General features: G+C 41.8%; 5 protein-coding genes across 7 annotated transcripts; 3 read left to right on the top strand and 2 right to left on the bottom strand.

The window, feature by feature from the left end:
• The first annotated feature begins 1,703 nt into the window (after positions 1-1,703).
• LOC124208965 (furin-like protease 2) lies at positions 1,704-8,585 on the top strand. The gene is made up of 17 exons (XM_046606833.1): positions 1,704-2,059; positions 2,466-2,758; positions 3,119-3,223; positions 3,324-3,458; positions 4,123-4,257; positions 4,331-4,663; positions 4,741-4,871; positions 4,951-5,258; positions 5,325-5,589; positions 5,660-5,835; positions 5,912-6,305; positions 6,375-6,565; positions 6,641-7,093; positions 7,154-7,451; positions 7,519-7,845; positions 7,908-8,076; positions 8,138-8,585. The coding sequence occupies exons 2-17, from the start codon at positions 2,525-2,527 to the stop codon at positions 8,267-8,269; spliced, it is 3,786 nt and encodes a 1,261-aa protein (XP_046462789.1). The 5' UTR covers positions 1,704-2,059; positions 2,466-2,524; the 3' UTR covers positions 8,270-8,585.
• Positions 8,586-10,231, bottom strand: LOC124208970 (ribonucleoside-diphosphate reductase subunit M2-like). Its single transcript, XM_046606841.1, has 6 exons — positions 10,095-10,231; positions 9,875-10,033; positions 9,682-9,810; positions 9,242-9,620; positions 9,003-9,178; positions 8,586-8,947 (listed from the first exon to the last, which is right to left on the bottom strand). Exons 1-6 carry the CDS (start codon positions 10,227-10,229, stop codon positions 8,789-8,791), a joined length of 1,137 nt encoding a protein of 378 aa, XP_046462797.1. The 5' UTR covers positions 10,230-10,231; the 3' UTR covers positions 8,586-8,788.
• A 1,370-nt stretch (positions 10,232-11,601) lies between these two features.
• On the bottom strand, positions 11,602-12,505 carry LOC124208972 (40S ribosomal protein S26-like). Its single transcript, XM_046606843.1, has 4 exons — positions 12,354-12,505; positions 11,966-12,143; positions 11,760-11,893; positions 11,602-11,694 (listed from the first exon to the last, which is right to left on the bottom strand). Exons 1-4 carry the CDS (start codon positions 12,354-12,356, stop codon positions 11,650-11,652), a joined length of 360 nt encoding a protein of 119 aa, XP_046462799.1. The 5' UTR covers positions 12,357-12,505; the 3' UTR covers positions 11,602-11,649.
• Positions 12,506-13,147: 642 nt separating this feature from the next.
• Positions 13,148-15,075, top strand: LOC124208969 (phosrestin-2-like). Its single transcript, XM_046606840.1, has 8 exons — positions 13,148-13,529; positions 13,587-13,768; positions 13,833-14,011; positions 14,076-14,217; positions 14,285-14,442; positions 14,508-14,654; positions 14,723-14,852; positions 14,918-15,075. The coding sequence occupies exons 1-8, from the start codon at positions 13,421-13,423 to the stop codon at positions 15,035-15,037; spliced, it is 1,167 nt and encodes a 388-aa protein (XP_046462796.1). The 5' UTR covers positions 13,148-13,420; the 3' UTR covers positions 15,038-15,075.
• A 582-nt stretch (positions 15,076-15,657) lies between these two features.
• Positions 15,658-19,340, top strand: LOC124208968 (transducin beta-like protein 2). Of its 3 annotated transcripts, XM_046606838.1 has the most exons (8): positions 15,658-15,794; positions 15,865-16,083; positions 17,816-18,069; positions 18,147-18,333; positions 18,399-18,563; positions 18,659-18,679; positions 18,760-18,948; positions 19,037-19,340. In XM_046606838.1, the coding sequence occupies exons 1-8, from the start codon at positions 15,689-15,691 to the stop codon at positions 19,255-19,257; spliced, it is 1,362 nt and encodes a 453-aa protein (XP_046462794.1). In that variant the 5' UTR covers positions 15,658-15,688; the 3' UTR covers positions 19,258-19,340. The 3 variants fall into 3 exon arrangements, with proteins under 3 accessions (XP_046462794.1, XP_046462793.1, XP_046462792.1); XM_046606837.1 differs by lacking the exons at positions 17,816-18,069; positions 18,147-18,333; positions 18,399-18,563; ... (1 more) ...; positions 18,760-18,948; positions 19,037-19,340 and adding an exon at positions 16,141-17,675; XM_046606836.1 differs by lacking the exons at positions 17,816-18,069; positions 18,147-18,333; positions 18,399-18,563; ... (1 more) ...; positions 18,760-18,948; positions 19,037-19,340 and adding an exon at positions 16,135-17,675.
• The last annotated feature ends 1,059 nt before the right edge of the window (positions 19,341-20,399 follow it).

Genomic DNA, 20,399 nt, shown 5'->3' with positions numbered 1-20,399 from the left:
CTTTTTCTTTCTTTTGTATTTTGCATTCTCTCTTTTGTTTGATGCCATCCTCCCATATATAGACGAGGATATCCGCTTCTTGTAGCAGCTCCCGGCGAGCGTGATGATGGAATAAAAGGGCGGACAAACCTTTCTGATATGTGCCCAAGGCCCTGCGCATAATTTGTAGCTCTCGATATGATTTTTTCCCCCGTCTCTTTCGAGATATGAAAATAGCAGCAAATAACTCAACTAGAGAGAGAGGAGAAATATCGAGTTCTAGTCGGTTAGGCATGTAGAAGAATAGGGCGACACTATACTGCGACAGCCGAATGTTTCTATCACTGTATATATATATCCATTATATGAAATTCCCTGTCGTGTTGTCACGCTCTGACAAGCCAAGAGAAAAGACAACACAACTTTTAAAAAAGTCAGCTTTCTTTGTATGTACTATAGAGTTTTGTATTTATTTCGTTTGTTTTATTCCTTTGCTCTACTGAACAGATAGACGACGGCTGTTTGCCGATTGTTTCATCAACGTTCCGGCGTTCTTAATTCGTGTCTATTGCCAAAAAAGAGACTGGGGAGGAATGCTAACAATCGATCAAAGAAGATTATCATCTCTATAGACCTCCTTTGATTTCTAACGATCGGATTAATCCAACGTCCCCAAAAAAGAACACCGTGAATCATTCTTATATTACGAATAATATCCAGCAGCTTCTAGTTTATAGTTGATATGGATATATACTGCTTGTCGGACGATATAATACAACTGTGTAAATATATACTACTGCACAGTGAAACGGAGAGAGCGATTTTTCCATGGCTTTTTGATAGTTTTTAGCACGAGAGTGCCTGGGAAAAAACCCAAGACGCCAGGAAATAAAGCCATAATAATGCCACTGTAAATAATACCAATAAAAGTTGAGAATGACACGTTCGAGTACACACATATCCACAGTATCCTTTTAGTAATGTATAACGAAGGAAAAACTCAAGCTGATATATTTATATATTATAATAGCCTGTCTATGTATAGATGAAAGGACAAACGTTTAGAATTACAAGGCGAGCTTCGGGACTGGACATATAGTAATCCAGTTTCATGACACGACATATATTTTTTCAGAAGATTCTTTCGACAGCAGCAGATACAAGAGCTTTTCTTAATTTAGTGGTGTAGGCTATACAGTCCATATTTGTGTGTGGTTGTCCATAAACAAAAATGACGAAAGGGTAAGACACTGGCGCCTGGTGGTGACGACATTCGGGTTGCACAAGTGTCAACGTGCTGCCATAACAAAAGAGTTATAATAAACATTTTTTTTTTAAACATGACTTGTGCGTTCTCAGCCGTAACAAATGGCAATCATTAATATCGCCACTTGCTTTTCTAGTGGCGCGTGAAAGTAGGTTCTGTGCCATTGGGTATATACCTTCATATAATGACCGTCGAGCAGAACATTTGAAATTGACCTACTAATATCTGTTTATGTCGACATAATAAACTACTTTTTAACGCCAATTCGATTTCCAGTCGGGCAGTTTCCTTGTAATAATAATAATAACAAAATGTGTGGTGAATATAAATACATAAACGAATAAGTGGGTGAACGGATTTATTTTTTGTTAAAGGGGGTTGTGACGTCATGTGAAAGTGGCCAGCAGTTGGCGCTTTTAACGGTGGGGGAGAAAGAAAAAAACCACGTCTGTAAACTCTGCGTGTTGTGTATATGCAATTTCAACATCATCGAGCTCTGCTGCTGTCTGCTATACACTGGGAAAGTGAAGGTCTACTTTAGCTGCAGGGTTCTCCTGTTTTTTTTTTCCCCTTCAGTTTTTGGTGGACGAAAGAAGAGAGAAAAGAATAATAATAAAGTCTCTCTCTCTCTTCTCAGTCCATGCTGAGATCTGTGTTCGACGAGTTCTGGAAAACTTTCTACTCCCGCTGTAGAGTTGAAGGTACACGTCAAAACAACAGAGCACCAACACCAACACAACTAGAGCAGTGTAAAGGATTTTTCGATTCTTTGGCTGCCGAAATTACTACTACATCTTCTCGTCAGCGAAGAAGGTAAACTATTTTATTGACTAACCGCCAGCAATTTGCCGTCGAAAAAACATTTGAAACAATTAGATCGAGTCTAAAAAACGCCGTTGCTAACTAACTGCTGAGATGTTGACACTTCCTAATGTTGTCATAACAGATTAGGAAGCTGATTGTTGGCTGACAGATGATGATACATTTGTGTGTCGATCATTGTGTAGGATGTTGGCAGCTGGGGGGTTATCCATTCCAGGGAGAAAAGTGAAAGTTTCTCGTGCTCAATACACACACAAGTGCCCTGTTACAAAAAACATAATTGTATCCTATAGCCTTGAGCTGCCTTTTAGTATAGAAAAAAGTTCCCTGCTGGAACTATTGAAATCTGCTTGATCCAATTTCTCTAAATGCTGCCCTCCATTTTGTGTCGTTTCAGGCTACCAATGGACTCTACTTCTCGGTGGGACTGACCACAAAATCTCAGTTGGAGGGAATATGTCTTCCAGACTCAGCTGCAAGAGAACTTGTGATACAACAGTGATGTCTGTGATCGAACAAATGATTTTGCTGGTTATCGTGTACTTCTCCTACTGCAGTGCTAGTTCAATCGTGGAAGACTCATCAAATGACTTGGTGTACAATAATCAATTTGCAGTGAACATTCCAAATGCTTCTGAAGTGCTAGTCCAGCTCATTGCAGAGAAACATGGCTTTAGAAGCCTGGGCCAGGTAATAACTCACGCCAAACATATAGAAACTGCTGTTCTTGAATTTCCAAGTTTTTGCTTTTAAGTGGGGAAAGTCTTGTGCTCAGACTGGAGCTCTCTCTGAATGGGTTTTTTTTTTTTGTCTTCTTTTACATATAAAGACTTTCATTTGAAGTATTCATCATTGGAAAGGAGAAAGTCCATCCACTGTCATTTTCTAAATTTCAACCTAACACTGGTCCTACAACAAGTTTTTCTATATCTTGTAAACCAGATCTCCTTTTGGGGGGTCCTTGAAAGCCTGTTTCATATAGCAGCAGTAGTCTGGGCTCTCAACTACCTGAATATACTTAATATTCCTTTCTATACCATATACACACAGGTTGGTTCTCTGGATGGGTACTTTTTATTCGAACACGATCATGTCCACAAGCGGTCGGCCGACCCGAGCGGCCTTCACCACGAAAAGCTCGTCAACGAACCGGGGGTATGGGTGACACAGCCCCATTTTCTTTAGATATACAACAACCGGCCTAGAAACTTGGTGAATTCTAATTGGTCCATTCAAATTGTTTTATCCATTGCAGGTTGTATGGGTAGCACAGCAGCACGAGAGGAGACGTTACAAGCGTGATTTCGCTTCACGTTCGAGTATCAGCAATTTCGCCTTGGGTAAAGGCAGCGAGTTTCCCGATCCATTTTATCGAGAACAATGGTATCTGGTAAGTCGGCATTTAAATCATCATAATTATAACTTCTTTTTAAAATTTTCATGGCGTCTTTTTTGTGTGTGTGTGTGTGGGTTTTCCTCGTACTGGTTGCCACCAAGGTCGGCCCACCTTGGGCATGCATACAAACCATTCTGGCATGAGTAGCTGTAGTTGTGTTATGTTTATTCATGGACGCCATGAAATGTCGAAAGGTCCACCCGCTGCCGATCTTGAGTTTACGTAACGTCCAATGCCTGCAAAGGGCAGGAAACACGCAAGCTCACGGTGGAAGGAGGTTTCCAATAGCCATCGGTTTTCTTGGGTCTTCCAATTTCTATAGTCGTCGCAGGAGCTTCAATCAAATTGAACATTTGAGGACGGGATGGGGGGAAACAGCACCGGCAAATTACACGGATCGAGTGCGGGAAAGCTGATCTGACAGAAACATTTTTTTATTTATACAAGCAGAAGGACACATCATTGAATGTTTGCATGACACTAAAATGGTGTTCAAGGTTCTCGAAGCGGAACACCTTCAAGGACGGCAAATAGAGCAGAAACTCGATTCGATTCTTTTTTGTCTTGTTGATTATCGCTATTTCATCATTGGACAAAACCACTTATCTGTTTTATTTGTTTTGTATTTTAAATTTCCCCCCTTCTCTTCAATATATAGCATGGTGGAAGCCAGGAAGGATTCGACATGAACGTCATACCCGCCTGGCGCAAAGGTTATTCAGGCAAAGGAATTGTCGTTTCCATCCTGGATGACGGCATTCAAACCAATCACCCTGATCTGGCCCAGAACTATGTAATTATATAGCAATTTGCCGCTAGTTTCTTGGAAATTGTAATTAGTAATTTTTTTTTTGTTAAATCGCTAGGATCCATTGGCCAGCTCAGACATCAACGACAACGATAACGACCCGATGCCTAGAGATAATGGCGACAATAAGCACGGGACGAGATGCGCCGGTGAAGTAGCCGCCGTCGCTTTTAATTCCTACTGCGGCGTTGGCATAGCCTTTAATGCCAGCATTGGTGGCGTCCGGATGCTTGACGGCACCGTTAATGACGCCGTCGAAGCACGAGCACTCAGCCTTAATCCTGATCATATCGACATTTACAGCGCATCGTGGGGACCCGAAGATGATGGCAAGACGGTCGATGGCCCTGGACCGCTTGCCAAACGTGCCTTCATCAACGGGATCATGAAGGTAATCAAATACACTATCCTTTCAACTCTTTTTTTAGAAAATGGAAATTTAATCGCATATGAATTGACTTTTTCCAGGGACGGAAAGGTAGAGGATCCATCTTTGTGTGGGCTTCGGGTAACGGAGGTCGACATGATGATTCCTGTAACTGCGACGGATACACAAACTCTATCTTTACTTTGTCGATATCGAGCGCAACTCAAGGAGGGTAGGTTCCTATTCGCCCTCCCCCCGCGTTTAATTATTCCGAGTAGTTTTGTTAACAAACAGACCTTTCAACAACACAGGTTCAAGCCTTGGTATCTGGAAGAGTGCTCATCTACTTTGGCAACTACTTACAGCTCTGGACGTCCCGATGTGGATCGATCCATCGCTACGGTCGATATGGATGGCTCACTAAGACCCGAATTTCTCTGCACTTCAGACCACACTGGCACTTCTGCTTCGGCTCCTCTAGCAGCTGGTATTTGTGCCTTGGCCCTCGAAGCTAATTCCAACCTTACCTGGAGAGATATGCAGCACCTGGTCGTCTTTACGTCCAGGCCAGATCCGCTCCATGATAACGGCTGGGTTACTAATGGCATTGGCAAGAAAGGTTAGATAATTGATGGCTTGTAGTGAATTTCCTTTTTACAGATTCTGATTTATATTTTTACGACAGTGAGCCATAAATTCGGTTACGGTCTGATGGATGCTTCAGCCATGGTAACGTTGGCCGAACAGTGGACCAATGTGCCCCCACAGCACGTCTGTCAGACGCCAGCTGATCAAAGTGACCGTCTCATTCCGAGCGGTTTTGGACAAAAATTAGAAGTTGTGGTAGAAACTGATGCCTGCGCTGGATCCGCTCACGAGATCCGTTTTTTGGAACACGTCCAGTGCAGAATTTCTCTCCGGTTCGCTCCCCGTGGAAATCTGAGGATTCGGTAAGAGTGACCCTTGGTTTCTGTCGTACGTGCTGAATAATTAATTTGAATGGCCTTTTCTTTTCCATAGATTGACTTCGCCGTCTGGAACCCAGTCGGTGCTTTTATTTGAACGACCTCGAGACGTGTTGGATTCATCTTTTGACGATTGGCCATTTATGAGCGTCCATTTTTGGGGTGAAAGGGCTTCTGGAAGATGGAAACTTGAGATTTTGAATGCCGGAGTTAAACGAGTGAACAAAGCTGGTAAGAATCGGAGTTTCTCAATTTATTTTTGTTGGATGACGTAAAGTCCTAAAAAAATTTCCCTTTCGTTTTTCAGGAATTTTGAAAAAATGGCAACTTGTGTTTTACGGAACAGACACGAATCCTATTCGCCTACGTTCACTTCAAACGCCTCGTCCTACTTTCCCAAACCTTAACGGCGGGGCAGCGACCATCGGTCGAGACGTTCACGGACTGTCGGCCCCGCCTTCGGTGGCCACACCTTTGGCTCCTACTTTTAAAAGCGTCGGCCGAGCTCCGAACGCACCTGGTAGCCAGTTATTCTTCCCAGGCAACCCGGGATTCCGCCCGTCATACTTCCCCAACACGGGCTATCCAGATTTCCTCCAGTTTGCTGGAAGCCAACCTGTCACTTATAGCGCTGCGATGGAGGCCACGCCTTCTTCCAACGCGGCGAGCAAAAACAATTGCCCAAAGTTTAGTCACGACGGGTACGCAAACTTGTTCAAAAGCCTCGAGTCATTAAGAGATTTGATTACACAAAGTTTCCCTTTTGACAGGAATTGCGTTGATGCCTGCCCACTTACAGGATATTACATCTCACCCGAAATGGTATGTCTGGCTTGCCACGCATCCTGTAATAACTGCACTGGACCGGAACCCCATCAGTGCTTATCATGCGCACCGACATTCAATCAAATGATAGACAAAAACCTTTGCGTGGAACACTGCCTTGATGGCTACCACTTAGGTACAGTATTTGTTTTCTTTATTTCTAGATAAAAATGTGGGTGATTAATTTGGATGGGTTATTTGTTTTGTACAGATGAAGCAAAGATGACGTGCATTCCTTGCCAGCCGCAGTGCAATACGTGCAACAACGCCCTGGAATGTTCTAGTTGCGAATTCCGCTTCGTTATTCACGATGGCCAATGCCTGCCGTCTTGTCTGCCCGGCTACTACGAGACCGACGACTATGCTTGTGCACCATGTGATACTAGTTGCTCCACATGTCGGGGTCCCCATGATGACCATTGCGTCACTTGTGCCGAATCTTTCTCGGAATTTAATGGATCATGTGTTCAACATTGCCCGGCCGGTTTCTGGAGCCATGGAGCACCCGGAAGCAAACAATGTCTCCCGTGCCCTCCCGGTTGTGAAGCCTGTTCGCTGAAGGAAAACGACTTTGGTCTTGTTTGTAGCGAATGTGCTGACCAGTGGGTCCTGGACTCGTCCACCCTTCTTTGTCTTAATCCATCGACTAATGTCTGCCCCGAAGGTATTTAAAAATGAACCAATAATTGAATGAAATATAAAATTTTATCTTTTTTTTTTGCAGGGGAATACGTTGTTGATGGCAAGTGCTATCCCTGCCATGGATCATGTAGTGAATGCAGTGGTTCATCCAGCACTCAGTGTACTCACTGTTCCAACCGCACCATGCATCTCGGCTCCTGCTTGGAGGTCTGTCCCCAAGGCACTTTCGACGAGGCCGGATCTGAGGACTCGAAACACATCCAATTCTGTCGGCCATGTCCGCAGGCTTGCGCTCAGTGCGACAGTATGGACCATTGCACCGAATGCTTAGGAACACTTCAACTACAAAACGGAAAATGTCTTGCTTCTTGCGAAGACGGGTAATGATTAAAAGCCGCTCCCAATGTTATTTGCACTCGCACTAAACGGTTCAATTGTTCTGTACAGGTATTATAGCGATCGTGGAGTCTGTGTTCGCTGTCATGGAAGTTGCGCATCCTGTAGCGGACCGCTGGCCACTGATTGCACGCACTGCGCGAATGGCTTCTCTTGGTTGCAGCATCACTGCCTCTCTCAGTGTCATTTGGGGCACTACAACATATCATTGGGCTCCTTAATCGCAACGGAATATCAAACGCCTGCCAAGATGAACCAGTTCCTCTGTGCTCGTTGCCACGCCTCTTGTCAAATGTGCGAAGGAAGTGCGCTCAACTGTCTAGCCTGTTCGGACGGATTTGTCTGGAACAACAACACCTGCATCCTCACTTCTTTCGAGTAATTTTCTTTGTTTTGACTTTATGTATATAGCATTATTTAACTGGGCTTTTTGTATCTAGTTCGAGAATAGTGGAAATCCCATTGGTCGAATTTGTCAAAGAATCTGAAGGACGAGGAACACGAGCCAAGGACAATGTCGAACCAGGCCGCTTCCTCAGTGCTTCTCATTGGTTATTTGGAATGGCTGCTAGTTTTATTGCTGGAATAATTGTTGTGCTGGCAGTTCAGGTATTATTTTTTATCTACGAATAACTTTTGGCATTTTTATTAACAATTATGGTTGTCTTAGGTGAGATCACGTATTACTAAAAACTATTCGCGAGTTCCGTCATCGATTCCCGAAGAAGACCATGAAACTGGGTTCGACAAATTACTCTCGGCATCCGACGAGGAAGACAGCGATACATTTCCCAAAGTTTGAATTAGGTAAATAATTTCAACTGTGCAACCTCTGGTTGTGCTTGGCACACCAGAATGCCATGACGATCTTTGGCTAGTTTCCCGACCAAAGGCAAATAAGTTCCAGCCTCTTTTGAAGAAAAATAATGGCTCATGTGCCAGTGACATTCGGTCACATCAATGGGATTTTAATGCTATAACTGCTATCAATTAAGTTGTTACTTTAAAACGAGTAATGTGATGTTATTTGTAAAATTGTGTTGATATTGGACGACGGGCGTATTATGACGCTGACACATTTTCCATTATGTTGGATAAATTACAAACACTTCCACAAATTTTGTTTAATACGTCAAGATTGTATTATTAGAAACAGACATGAACAATTGGCAGCACCACAGTATGATTTTCCAAAATGCTACTGAACTCGGCGAGACTGAGAGCGGATATTTAAAGTAAAATTTGGAACGGGGATGTAATGCATTTCGTTAAAAAAAAATCTATTTGTGTAAATTATCCTTGGTCGATATTGCCGCCAGAATCAAAAGTCTTCATCGAGGGTGAAAACGTGTGCACTATTACCCTTGCTGTTCATCACTCCAGCCTTCTGGTATTCACCTACTTTTTTCTCAAAGAAATTTGTTTTACCCTCCAGCGAAATGTGCTCCATAAAATCGAAGGGATTTTCCACGTTGAACATCTAAAGACAAAAATATTGAAGTATTTGCGATAAGTCATCTAAGTAAATGTTTTACCTTTGTGCATCCTAATTCCAACAGGAGACGATCAGCGACGAATTCGATGTACTGTCGCATTAATCGGCAGTTCATTCCAATCATCTCAACGGGAAGTGCGTCTGTGAGGAATTCTTGTTCGATCTTGACAGCATTGTTGATGATCTCTATGATACGTTCCTTTGGAGGCTTGTTGACTGTAAAAGAAGAACACATTTAAGCAACAAGTTACTTAATCATAATTGGCTAATTGTGTTTACCCAAGTGTTTGAACATGACGCACGCGAAATCAGTATGCAAACCCTCATCTCTTGAGATCAGTTCATTTGAGAAGGTCAAGCCAGGCATCAACCCTCGTTTTTTAAGCCAAAAGATAGCTGCAAAGGATCCAGAGAAGAAAATTCCTTCCACTGCGGCAAAAGCAACAATTCTTTCACTGTAAGGTGCATCTTTATTGCCAATCCACTTCATTGCCCATTCAGCTTTCTTAGCAATGCAAGGCATTGTCTCTACAGCATTGAAAAGTCTTGTCCTCTCAGAGGAATCCTTGATGTAAGTTTCAATGAGCAGGCTGTACATTTCTGAGTGGATATTTTCCATGGCAATTTGGAAACCGTAGAAACAGCGAGCTTCAGGAACCTGTAGAGAAAATGTTCTTTAAGACACATTCAACTTGCAAAGGATTTTTAAAGCTGCCTACCTGGACTTCTTGAGCAAACCTTTCAACAAGATTTTCATTGACAATACCATCAGAAGCAGCAAAAAAGGCAAGTACATGAGACACAAAGTGTCTCTCATTAGGCTGGAGATTATCCCAATCTTTCAGATCCTGGAATAATTAACATTGTTACAATTTCTTACAGATTTTCTCATTTTACATCCTCATTTGATACCTTTGAAAGATCAACTTCTTCAGCAGTCCAAAAAGAAGCTTCTGCTTTTTTGTACATTTGCCAGATATCACGGTACTGGATGGGGAATAGCACAAATCGGCTGGGGTTAGGGCGAAGCAGGGGTTCATTCTGGTCACTATCTCTCACTTGCACAGATTTCTAAAGAAATTTTATTCAGAGTTAAGTAGAGTACAATGCATGATGTTAAACATCAAATTACCTCAACAGTGGTCAGTTTGGTAGGCGACACGTTTTCGTCATGTGACTTTAAAATCTTTTGGCCAGAACTATTAGTACGGTTTTCCTTGTTGTCAGATGTTCTTAGATTGTCGAATCGTTGAGAAAGGAAAGACATTTCAGTAAGTTTTTATCAAAATTGTTCTTTAAAAGAGTGACTAAAAGTAAGTACTCGCGAGTCGGAGTTGCTTCGAAGACTAACAACATTTTGGCGCCGAAAATTTATTTTATACCTTTGAGGATCTGTACTGAAGGCCAGGCAGCTCTTTTCGGCTATTCAGTGTCTAAAACGCCCCCTATTCCACCTTATTTCGATCATTTTTATCGCCAATTTTGCTAAAAATCGCCGTAGTATACCGGAAGAAATGACAACTTTTAATTTTATAACATTTTTGAGTAATTTTTCTACGGAAGACGACGGTTCGATCAATTGTAAATAGTGAAAACGGAAACGGAAATGAAGTGTGTTGAGGCCTTTATTCTAGAATGAAATTAGGCGCTAAAACGTGTAATTCTTATTGGATGAAAGAAATTAAACCATCTACCAGCTGCCCTTTGTTGCGTAATCAAGAATCATGCTTTTCTGTTTTACTTATTGTTAAACGCTCGTTGATGCCGCTTTTATTTTAAATTTTTGTGTTATCTTTTTGTCTTACTAACTAACGCATATCTTGCTTCATATGACTGTTCTGTGAAATACCCTGTTGTAACCTTAAGTTTTATGTTCTCATAATCTTTCATCTTAAATTTATTATAGGGGAAAAGGGGCAACTATAAATCAAAAAGAACAGTGTATTTGGTCTAAGAAATATTTTAATTCTCTTGAGATACCACCCTCTATTTCGCAATTTCGAACCTATTAACCTTCTCAATTCAACTATTTGCAGGTATGGGCGGATTGAGCGGTCTTGGGTGGATAGCGGTCTTAGCGGAATCGTGGAAGAGGCGTTCAATGTCAAGCCTGGGTAATTTTTAGAGGTTAAACAGAGGTTTGCAAGCTGTGACACATTCGCTGTTGTAAAAACAATGCGCTTCTCTTATTGGTCAAATATCGTGTTCGATAGTTTTACTTGTCATTCAAATTTACCATTATTAAGATTTCCTATTGTTTACTATGTAACATTATCATACTGTACACCAAATTATCCATTGTGTCGGATGAGAGCGCTGAGACAAAATTCAGTTTAAGGTGAATGGTACCATTTAATTTTCCACTGGTGAAACATTTAGCCATTTACTTCAGGTTAAACTTAATTAAGCACTGGTTAAATTTACTCTTAAACAATATAAAAAATGTTTAAACCAGCATATTTTACAAAACAAGGAAATTTCATAACAATGTTCTAAATTAATAAGTGCTAAGTTTAATTTATACGTGTTCTAAACGCAAAATTTCTAAATTAAGAAAGGTTGAATTGACAAATTTGAATTTATCAAATATATAATTAATCTGAATACCCCAAGTTAAGTAAGTGGTTTAAAACAAAAGACATGATCAGAATGCAATGTATTCAGTCATCTGACCACATTTAGAAAATTTAACGACGTTGGACGGCGTTATTTCCCTGTCCTGGTCTGTTGTCCTGTAATGCAAAAGTATAACATGAACCACTTTTTGATAACAACTCAATATTTTATAATATCTTACAGGTCGGTTGGGGAACCTTGGTGGAGGAGTCCTGATCTTACGGTCTTCGCGTGAGCGATTGCGCACTACCTTTGAGTGGATAGCACAGGAAACACAGTAGTGAAGCTTTGCGTACAGCTTGGGCAGAGCAATTGCTGTAAAAAAACAGATCATAAGTCAACGTAACATCAATAGGTAATTGTAGCCATATGGAATAGAATGCTTACAGGCAAAAGCACTGGCATCAGTGATGTCACGAACTGCAGCAGCCTCTACAATGTTACGAATAACAAATTTCTTGATGGCCTTATCCTTGGCGACACAACGGGCACAGTTAGTGCAACGAACAGCACTAACGTGGCCACGGCCATGCTTGGAGCGTCCACTGTTGCGGCGTTTGCTTGTCTAAAAGAAAGAAAAAATATGTTTAGAACCTTCACATGACCGGCCTAACAAACGTGGATGACTCGAAAGAACATGGGACTACAAAAAATGTTCAATTACAAGCGATTTAAATGATTAAAATGTAACTTATTCTATGAGGATTTATACTAGGAATTAACTTTTTGTCGATAATTATCTAGGAAATAAAGGAGAAATAGTCGTAAATGTTACCATTCTCACGCTGATGAAAGGAAAATGGCAGAATACGAGAAAAAAATTTCTGAAGGAAGAAAGCGAGTGAGGCAGCGTTTGTTGGTTTACACTAGTACGTCCCTAAACACACTTTTACTGATCGATACTCAACACTTCCACCCTGTTTTTTTGACAGATCAACAAAAATAGAAAAATAATTATTTTACTTTAAATTAATCATACTGATATAGATAAATAACTATATATTGATAGATAACTATTTTTGTCATTATTTGAGATTTTGTTAGGCATTCGGACATTTGGTGAATTAACGAAACTTCATGTCGTTCTCCAAAGACTCCATGGCGGTACATACAAATCTGCTTAAAGTGAATACCAAACTACTGACTCGCTTAGGGTTTTGCACTTCTAAAGTTTTTGCACGAAGTAAATATGGTTTACATGAAGGTAATCGAATCATAGAAGTGTTATTGCGTACTATAAGTTTTTGATTCTCAAGGAATGGTTTACGTCCGATGCAAGGCATAGTTTTACGTAGTTTTATTCCGTGTTGATTTTTAGCATTTGCATGCTGCGCTGTAACGAAGCCACATTGACCACCTTTGCCCCGACTTACTGCGGAACTGCGCCTAAAGTACTTTAATCGATTTACATAGTCACGTGGAAGTTGAAGAAGCCTTTTCAAGTTCCGACGAGGCGTGTTTATAATTTGTAAATCCTAAAGCAGACTGCAACGTTGCGTCCATTTAATTACCACTTCAATATCTTTTAAATTTTGAAACATAATGTTAATGATTTTTCTTTCAGGAAACAAATTGCTGTGCTTCTGTTCAGCGCGTGATATTTTCACTTTCAAAACAAATTTCCTAACAAAATTTGAACTTTGCATTACTTGTGAGGACCTGCTCACGACGCAGTGGACTGCTTTGTATTTACATGAGATGATCAAAGTAATCCCATTACTACCGAACCAACTGAACCTGATCCAATTTACCTAGCGCTGGGCACAGCCTAGTATAAATACTCACATCCCGCTCCATTGTTTCATCATTCGCTCCTGCAAAAAAACTCCATCCTAAGCAAAAATGGTGTACGCTCTGAAAGTTTTCAAGAAGACTTCGCCCAACAGCAAGGTCACAGTCTACCTGGGCAAGCGTGATTACATCGATAACATCACCAAAATCGAGTCTGTTGGTAAGCATTTACCCATCGTGTAAACGAGCGGAATTAATCCTATTTTTTACTGTGCAGATGGCGTCGCCTTGATTGATCCCGAGTACTTGAAAGGCCGGAAATTGTTTGGCCAGATCGTCTGCAGTTTCCGTTATGGTCGTGAGGAAGATGAAGTCATGGGTTTGGAGTTCCAAAAGGACTTGCTCATGGCTTCGGGTGAGATTCGAGCCAGCCAAAAGAGTGACCTCACCAAAATGCAGGTAAAATGTATACAAAGCACTGGGTGTATTTCAAAATGATTTCACCTTGAAAAATATTTTACAGGAGCGTTTGATCAAAAAATTAGGCAGCAATGCTTTCCCATTCATTTTTGAACTGCCGAAAAATGCTCCACCTTCGGTTACTCTCCAACCAGGACCAGAAGCTTCTGGAAAACCATGCGGAGTTGAATACTTTCTGCGGATCTTTGTCGGAGAGTCAATGGATGATAGAGCTCACAAAAGGTTTACTTGAAAAAAACAAATGGATTTACCTAAAACAATTTAAAATCCAATTTTCAATTTACAGGAGCTCCATCTCGATGGGTATCCGGGTAATCCAATTTGCCCCGTCTCAGGGTCAACAGGGTCGTCAACCGTGCACGGTTGTGCGTCGTGATTTCGTCCTTAGTCCAGGAGACTTGGAGATGGAAATCAACTTGGACAAACAGGTAATTGAAATAAATTGGTATACCAATGTTATTGAACTTTCACGGTTTTTATTTTCTTATTCAACAGCTGTATCACCATGGAGACCCTATTGCGGTGAATGTCGTCATTCAGAATCGCAGCAATAAAACTGTGAAGAAACTCCGTGCCCAAGTTCTCCAATGCATCGACGTGTGTCTCTTTGAACACGGGTCATACAAAACACCCGTAGTCACTCTCGATACTTCGTAAGAAATCACTTAACATTTTAGACATTTGCATAATAAAATCGTTAATCATTTCCTTTGCACAGTGAGGGCTGCCCAATCCCCCCAGGTGGAACTTTGCATCGCACTTACACCTTGACTCCACGTCTCGGTGCGGCCGTTGCGGATCGACATGGTGTCGCTCTCGGTGGCCGTCTTCGTGATGAAGATACCGAACTTGCCTCGACTACTCTGTACTACAGATTTCTTTTTTAAAATCTTTAGTTTCTTTGTTATAAACCGTTTAATTTCCATTTAACAGGATGGCTAACCCTGACGATCGCGATGGATTTGGCATCATCGTAACTTACTTGATTAAAGTCAGGCTGTTCCTTGGTGCTCTGGCTGGTGAATTGGTTGGTGAGCTTCCGATTATCATGATGCACCCAAAGGTATTAAATCAATTTCTAGTTTAAGTTATGTTGAAGCTGCTAGCACGATTATTTCTCGTTTTCAGCCTAATCCCAAGAAGTTGCCCCGTATGGATAGCGTTGCTTTCGAAACATTCGGAAGCAACTCTGTTGACGACGCTGGTCAAGACTTGGATCGCATGAAATTGGACGACGTAGATGAATAATCAGAAAAATCTTTATTTTCAAAACATCTTTATCAATGGCCCTGCCTTATTTAAGAGCAGCGAGTAACAGTCATATAGAACTAGCCTACTGTTGCCTCCGCAGGTGTTATCCAATTTAATCCGATATAAATGAATATAATAATGTACGATTTCGCTACTATAGAAACTAATACAGCATCCTTAAAAAAAAATTTGTTATCTTTCTTGGGAATTCCACCAACATTTTAATATGTTGTGGCTTGTGTTCAATGACTCACGCTTGTTTTCAAAGAAACCGGCAACTATTTTTCCAGTGACGTATGCACTGCTGTCAAACACGGAAGCAGAGTCAAGGAGAACAATTTCGAAATGTCTAAGTTTGAAGCACGGCAGCGCCATAACTCTGTGCACGCGAGGATTAAGCGAACTAATCGCGTGAAGCCCTTTGGGGATGTCTGCAGAGGCGCTGTGTACCAGCTAAGTTCCTCCTTGTTTTAACCTTGGTGTCATAATGTATTCACATTCCTATGTATTCCCGCTATTCCGATAATTTTCGTCTGTAGTTGCTCAGAGACGTGTATGAGTACACGTGTGATTGTAAAAGGCTTCTTCATTACCGGTGTAAAGAATTTATTTTAGACCAGGATATTGAGAGAATTAAAAAGCAATGAGATGGCATTTGATTTTGGAATTGTTATTTTGACGTTAGTTATCGGCGCCCTGATAGCCGTTTTAGTGTGGTCTCTGACTAAGAAGTCCTCCGAATCCAGCACTAAAGGTCAATAAACTTGTTCATGGTTTGAGGCTGAGAATTTTTTCATTAACTTGATTTCTTTTTCTTTCAAAAGGGAAAAGTGAAAAAGCTGCTGGAGGTAAAAAAGATGGAAAGAAATCATCAGGGGCCCAATCGAAACCAGCGAAAAAGAAACCAGCTGTTGCCATTTCCAAGGATTCCAAATCTACGTTCACTCACTCATGGCTGCTGACATCACTTAAAGGCCATACTGGTGCTATCACTGATATGGACTTCAGTGCCAATGGGAAACATCTTGCCACTTGTGCTGAAGGTAATTTTTTATTTTTGCAGTGTTGTTTGAGCAAAGTGTAATGTTAGTTAGAACTAGATGAAGTATTTGTCTCCCAACCAATGGTTGAGACTCCAACCCCTAGTGAGACAGACTCTGGCTGTGTACTCAGCCGAAGACAGAAAAGAAATCGGATGAAGAAAACTCAAGCTGGGAACAAGAAGAAAGAACATCCGACCAAAACTGTTGAAAGCAAGCAGAGAATGAGAAGAGCCACTCCCCTGAAATACTACACCAGACTGCAAATGAAGAATTCTGAAATTTATTCCTTTTTATATCAGTATGTCTTGCTAGATGACCAGCTGCTCAATTTGGGTTATCCAGTTGAAAGTTCATTTTACCCCAATCGAGCAATCATTTACAAGACTCCTGAAGCGAACGTCACGTATTATCGGAGTGACGTGAAGCGTGCATTTAGACATCAACCGGAAATAATTGAAATGGCTGAACATCTTTACAGTTCCGAGCACAGCGATCCGTACGAAGAGAAACCACCGTTGAGTCCTAGCCTTGAAAAACGCTGCGTTCGATGTAAAAAGGGCTTCTTTGTCACATTGGACGGTGAATACCTAACGGAGGAAAGATGCATATATCATTGGGGTCAATGGAAGCGCCCTTGTTCCCCAGGTGAAAGCCACGGCTATACCTGCTGTCCTGGACATGAAGGTTCTATTGGGTGCACATCCGGCGATCTCCACGTCTGGAATGGCGTTAGCCCTGGAATGAATGGACCATTTACAGACTACGTCCGCACCACACCCGGAATCGGACCCAAATGTCATTCGATATACGCCTTGGACTGCGAGATGTGCTACACTGGCCGTGGCCTGGAAGTATGCAAAGTTTCAGTTATTAGTATCGACGGCTGTCTGGTTTACGAAGCTTTGGTGAAACCACACCACCGGGTGATTGATTACAACACGCGTTTTTCCGGCCTATGCGAACAAGACCTCAAGAAGGCCACAAAGACAATCAGTGACGTTCAACGGGATCTGCTTGGCTTCATTTATTCTCAAACCATTCTCATCGGACACGGACTCGAAAATGACCTTCGTGCTTTGCGTATCCTCCACTCTGTTATAATCGATACTGCCGTCCTTTTCCCTCACTATTTCGGTTTCCCTTTTCGCCGCTCGCTCAAGTCGCTCGTTGCCACCTACCTTCAGCGACACATACAGGTAGGCCATAACGGCCACGATAGCTTCGAAGATGCACGGGCATGCGCAGAGCTCGTTTTATGGAAGGCCGCCTGTCAATTGCGACCGCGGCATAGATCTGAACACATGCCTTAAGAATCAAAGTTCTCAAAATGGCACAATTTTTTTCCTTGTCGTTTTATAATCGATTCAATCATGTATCTACACTCCTTTACTCAAAGTCAAAGTGTTCTACATTCATGCATTTGCGCTGAAATGTTCTTTAATTGCCAATCGCATTTGTCCTCGTATTTATCTTCGTATTTATACTATTCTTTATCATTGATTCATTGTCTTAATCTTGTTAATTGTCTCTTTTTAAACCAACCAAGCTAAGCGCAAATGCTCAAAATACACTCGTGATTTTCCAATCGTGAATTATTCTTGGACGTTTTCGATTATTATTATTCCCCATAGTATTTAAGTATACTAACTAATAATTAATTTCTTGTATCATCTGTTGTCTGCTATGCTTTCTGGTTAGTGATAATTTATTTACCCTCCATTTCTTCGTGTAGACCGTTCGCTGATGCTATGGAAACTGAACTTTGGCAGACTGGACTCTACCGTGATGGAACTCAATATGAAGGATATCCGGACGGTTCGTGCTCACGTGCAATATGATTCCGCCACACTGATTCGCTGGAGCCCAGACTCCAAGGCTTTACTGACGGTCCGCGCTTTGGGTAACAATATCGAAATCTACAAGGTGCTGAAAAAGCCCGAGGCCGGAGGACTGCCTTCTGTTCAAGTCTCACACGCATTTGAAAAGGTACGTAATTGATGGCTGGCTCCCTTTCACTTTTCATTTTGCAACTAACATTGGGTTTTTTTTTCTATTTTTAATAGACTCGGGAAGCTGACCTTTTGGCCATTGACGTCGCCAGCACGGGGCGTTTCATCATGACGTGTACACCGAAAAATGAACTGGACGTTCTTGATTTGAAAGGGAATTTATTGGCTTCTGTGATAACCAATCAAATGGAAACCTACTCGGCTAAGATCTCTCCTGACGGCCGATTTGTTGCCACATCCGGTTCGCAAGCCCCTTTCTCATGTGAATTGCATCGTGCCTTTATTTTAATGGTCTCTCCCATGCAGGATTCACGCCGGAAGTCAAAGTATGGGAGGTTGTTTTCTCCCGATCTGGTGAATTCGAAAAGTTGAATCGTGCTTTTGAATTGTCTGGTCACACCTCTGGTATTTACAGCTTTGATTATAGCCCCGATTCCGGACGTATGGTGACCATTTCCAAGGACGGAACATGTAAGGACTTGTTTAATCCATTAATCTATTAAATTTGCACACAAATTATTAACTTTGCTCTTTAATGTTTTCGCCGTTGTCGTCTGGGGGAACAGGGCGTCTCTACAACACCAACAGTAATAAAGCGATTGCTATTTCCCCTTTTACAGTTTTACTCTTTGCGCGTTATTAACACCATATACTCCCCTTTCACTAGTTGATTATCGTCAAGGACAACTCGCTACTTTAGTGGTTTCCGGCAAATGGAAGAGCGAGGGAAATGAACCAGCACGCGTCGCCCTTGCCCCAGATGGCAGAGTCGTGGCAATTGGCTCCAACTGTTCTCTCTACATTTATTCCACGGCCAACGCCGAGTTATTGGCTCACATTCCAGACATTCATGCGGGTAATAACCCAATTTCGCAGTTTAAACTTTAAATCTTGTCGTGTCATTTGATAATCTTGTATTTCATTTTTATAATTTGTATTTTTAGCTCCTATTACTCGACTACGCTTCGACTCAACTTCGCGATTCATCTTGACGACCGGCGACAAGTACGTCCGCGTTTTTCATAACGTCCCTGGTTTCAAGATTGCCGCAGCTGACTTGGAAGTGAAACTAAGAAAAGCAACTGGCCAAGCGCTGAAGGAGCGTTGTCAGATACAATTAAAAGAGGCGAAAGCCTTGGTTGAATTGTTCAATGCCAGAAATTAACTTGGGATAAAAATACAGATTCTGAATAAGGGAGAATGGTCTCATATACCACAATCTTCGTTATTTGGATACCTGACATTTGACTTACTGGCTACTACTTTCGTGTCAAGTTGCAGTGTTAATGGTATTGGTTTTCTTTCTCACTAACCTGGCAAGAAAAAGAAAATAAAGAACTTTAGGGTTCATGCAATCCTGTGATCGTCTGAATGATCACGGCTGATCATGCATGTGCATGTAAAGCCACTTGGGAACAGTATATAGGTACCAGGTACCAGACATGCGTAGCCCGCACTGATGTTTACCAGGGCTATATGGTGGCATGGCAACCAGGAAGGAAACAGCAGCGATTCGGTCGACTATATATATTTTCAGTATCGCCCGTGTCGCCACGGCTTCGTCCAAGCCCTGCTTTTAAAACCATTTAACCCGATGGTGTTAAAGCTAGTCGGTGGATCAGGATTCCGCCGATTGGACCCGAAGAGGACATGAACTCACCTACCTCTGCCCGTAGTAATCATCTTACCGACGCAAACCGGACCGATCTTGCGCTACCTTTAGCCGCCGTCATTTCGCTAGCCATAACATCTTATGTTGTTGTCGTCCTCGTTGGTAAGTATCGATTCTTTGCCCTGCTTTGGCGTGCGGAGATTAGCCGCTGATTGGATTCACCCTTGTGCGTATACAGGAATAGTTCTGCAAAAGTGGCTTGTAAGGATTTGTTGTTCGACGAGTGAGTCAACGACAAACTGCTTCTGTGATATTTGTTCAAATTGTTTCAATTCAACCAATGTCTGCTGCGGCAACTCAGGAATCAACTGTTGCAGCCCGCCTATGATGAATTGCTGCAATGCGGTATTATGTTACTTTTCATTTGGGGCGTTTCTCCGCCGATATATAATTAAGTTTGCAAAGTTAAGCCTCTTTTATTGTCTCTTCTCGTACAGGGCACGACCACTTCCTGTATTTTTTTCAAAAGCTGCAGAGACACATCACAACCGATCGATTGTCAACCCTGTGACTGCTGTTGTTTCGAAATCGCATTTCACCTTAAAGGTCGGCAGTCGACTGGAAGCGGCTCCGTGCCGTGAAACCATCTTTGTGAGGTAAATAAGAGAAAAACTAAATATACGTCATATTATTTT

This window comes from Daphnia pulex, chromosome 12 (assembly GCF_021134715.1).
Source record: "Daphnia pulex isolate KAP4 chromosome 12, ASM2113471v1".
NCBI classification, from domain to species: domain Eukaryota; kingdom Metazoa; phylum Arthropoda; class Branchiopoda; order Diplostraca; family Daphniidae; genus Daphnia; species Daphnia pulex.
This window is presented reverse-complemented; position numbering and strand designations above follow the sequence as displayed.

Coding starts and splice junctions, on each gene's coding strand:
- LOC124208968 (XM_046606836.1), top strand. CDS start 15,689: ATGGCATTTGATTTTGGAATTGTTATTTTGACGTTAGTTATCGGCGCC. Junction 15,795..15,864: donor CTCCGAATCCAGCACTAAAG/GTCAATAAACTT, acceptor TTCTTTCAAAAG/GGAAAAGTGAAAAAGCTGCT. Junction 16,084..16,134: donor TCTTGCCACTTGTGCTGAAG/GTAATTTTTTAT, acceptor AATGTTAGTTAG/AACTAGATGAAGTATTTGTC.
- LOC124208969 (XM_046606840.1), top strand. CDS start 13,421: ATGGTGTACGCTCTGAAAGTTTTCAAGAAGACTTCGCCCAACAGCAAG. Junction 14,012..14,075: donor GATGATAGAGCTCACAAAAG/GTTTACTTGAAA, acceptor TTCAATTTACAG/GAGCTCCATCTCGATGGGTA. Junction 14,655..14,722: donor GAACTTGCCTCGACTACTCT/GTACTACAGATT, acceptor TCCATTTAACAG/GATGGCTAACCCTGACGATC.
- LOC124208972 (XM_046606843.1), bottom strand. Junction 11,894..11,965: donor TGATGCCAGTGCTTTTGCCT/GTAAGCATTCTA, acceptor GTTTTTTTACAG/CAATTGCTCTGCCCAAGCTG. Junction 11,695..11,759: donor CAAGGTTCCCCAACCGACCT/GTAAGATATTAT, acceptor TTTGCATTACAG/GACAACAGACCAGGACAGGG.
- LOC124208965 (XM_046606833.1), top strand. CDS start 2,525: ATGTCTTCCAGACTCAGCTGCAAGAGAACTTGTGATACAACAGTGATG. Junction 5,259..5,324: donor TAATGGCATTGGCAAGAAAG/GTTAGATAATTG, acceptor TTTTTACGACAG/TGAGCCATAAATTCGGTTAC. Junction 6,566..6,640: donor CCTTGATGGCTACCACTTAG/GTACAGTATTTG, acceptor TGTTTTGTACAG/ATGAAGCAAAGATGACGTGC.
- LOC124208970 (XM_046606841.1), bottom strand. CDS start 10,229: ATGTCTTTCCTTTCTCAACGATTCGACAATCTAAGAACATCTGACAAC. Junction 9,179..9,241: donor CGTCATGTTCAAACACTTGG/GTAAACACAATT, acceptor CTTCTTTTACAG/TCAACAAGCCTCCAAAGGAA. Junction 8,948..9,002: donor TGGAATTAGGATGCACAAAG/GTAAAACATTTA, acceptor TTTTGTCTTTAG/ATGTTCAACGTGGAAAATCC.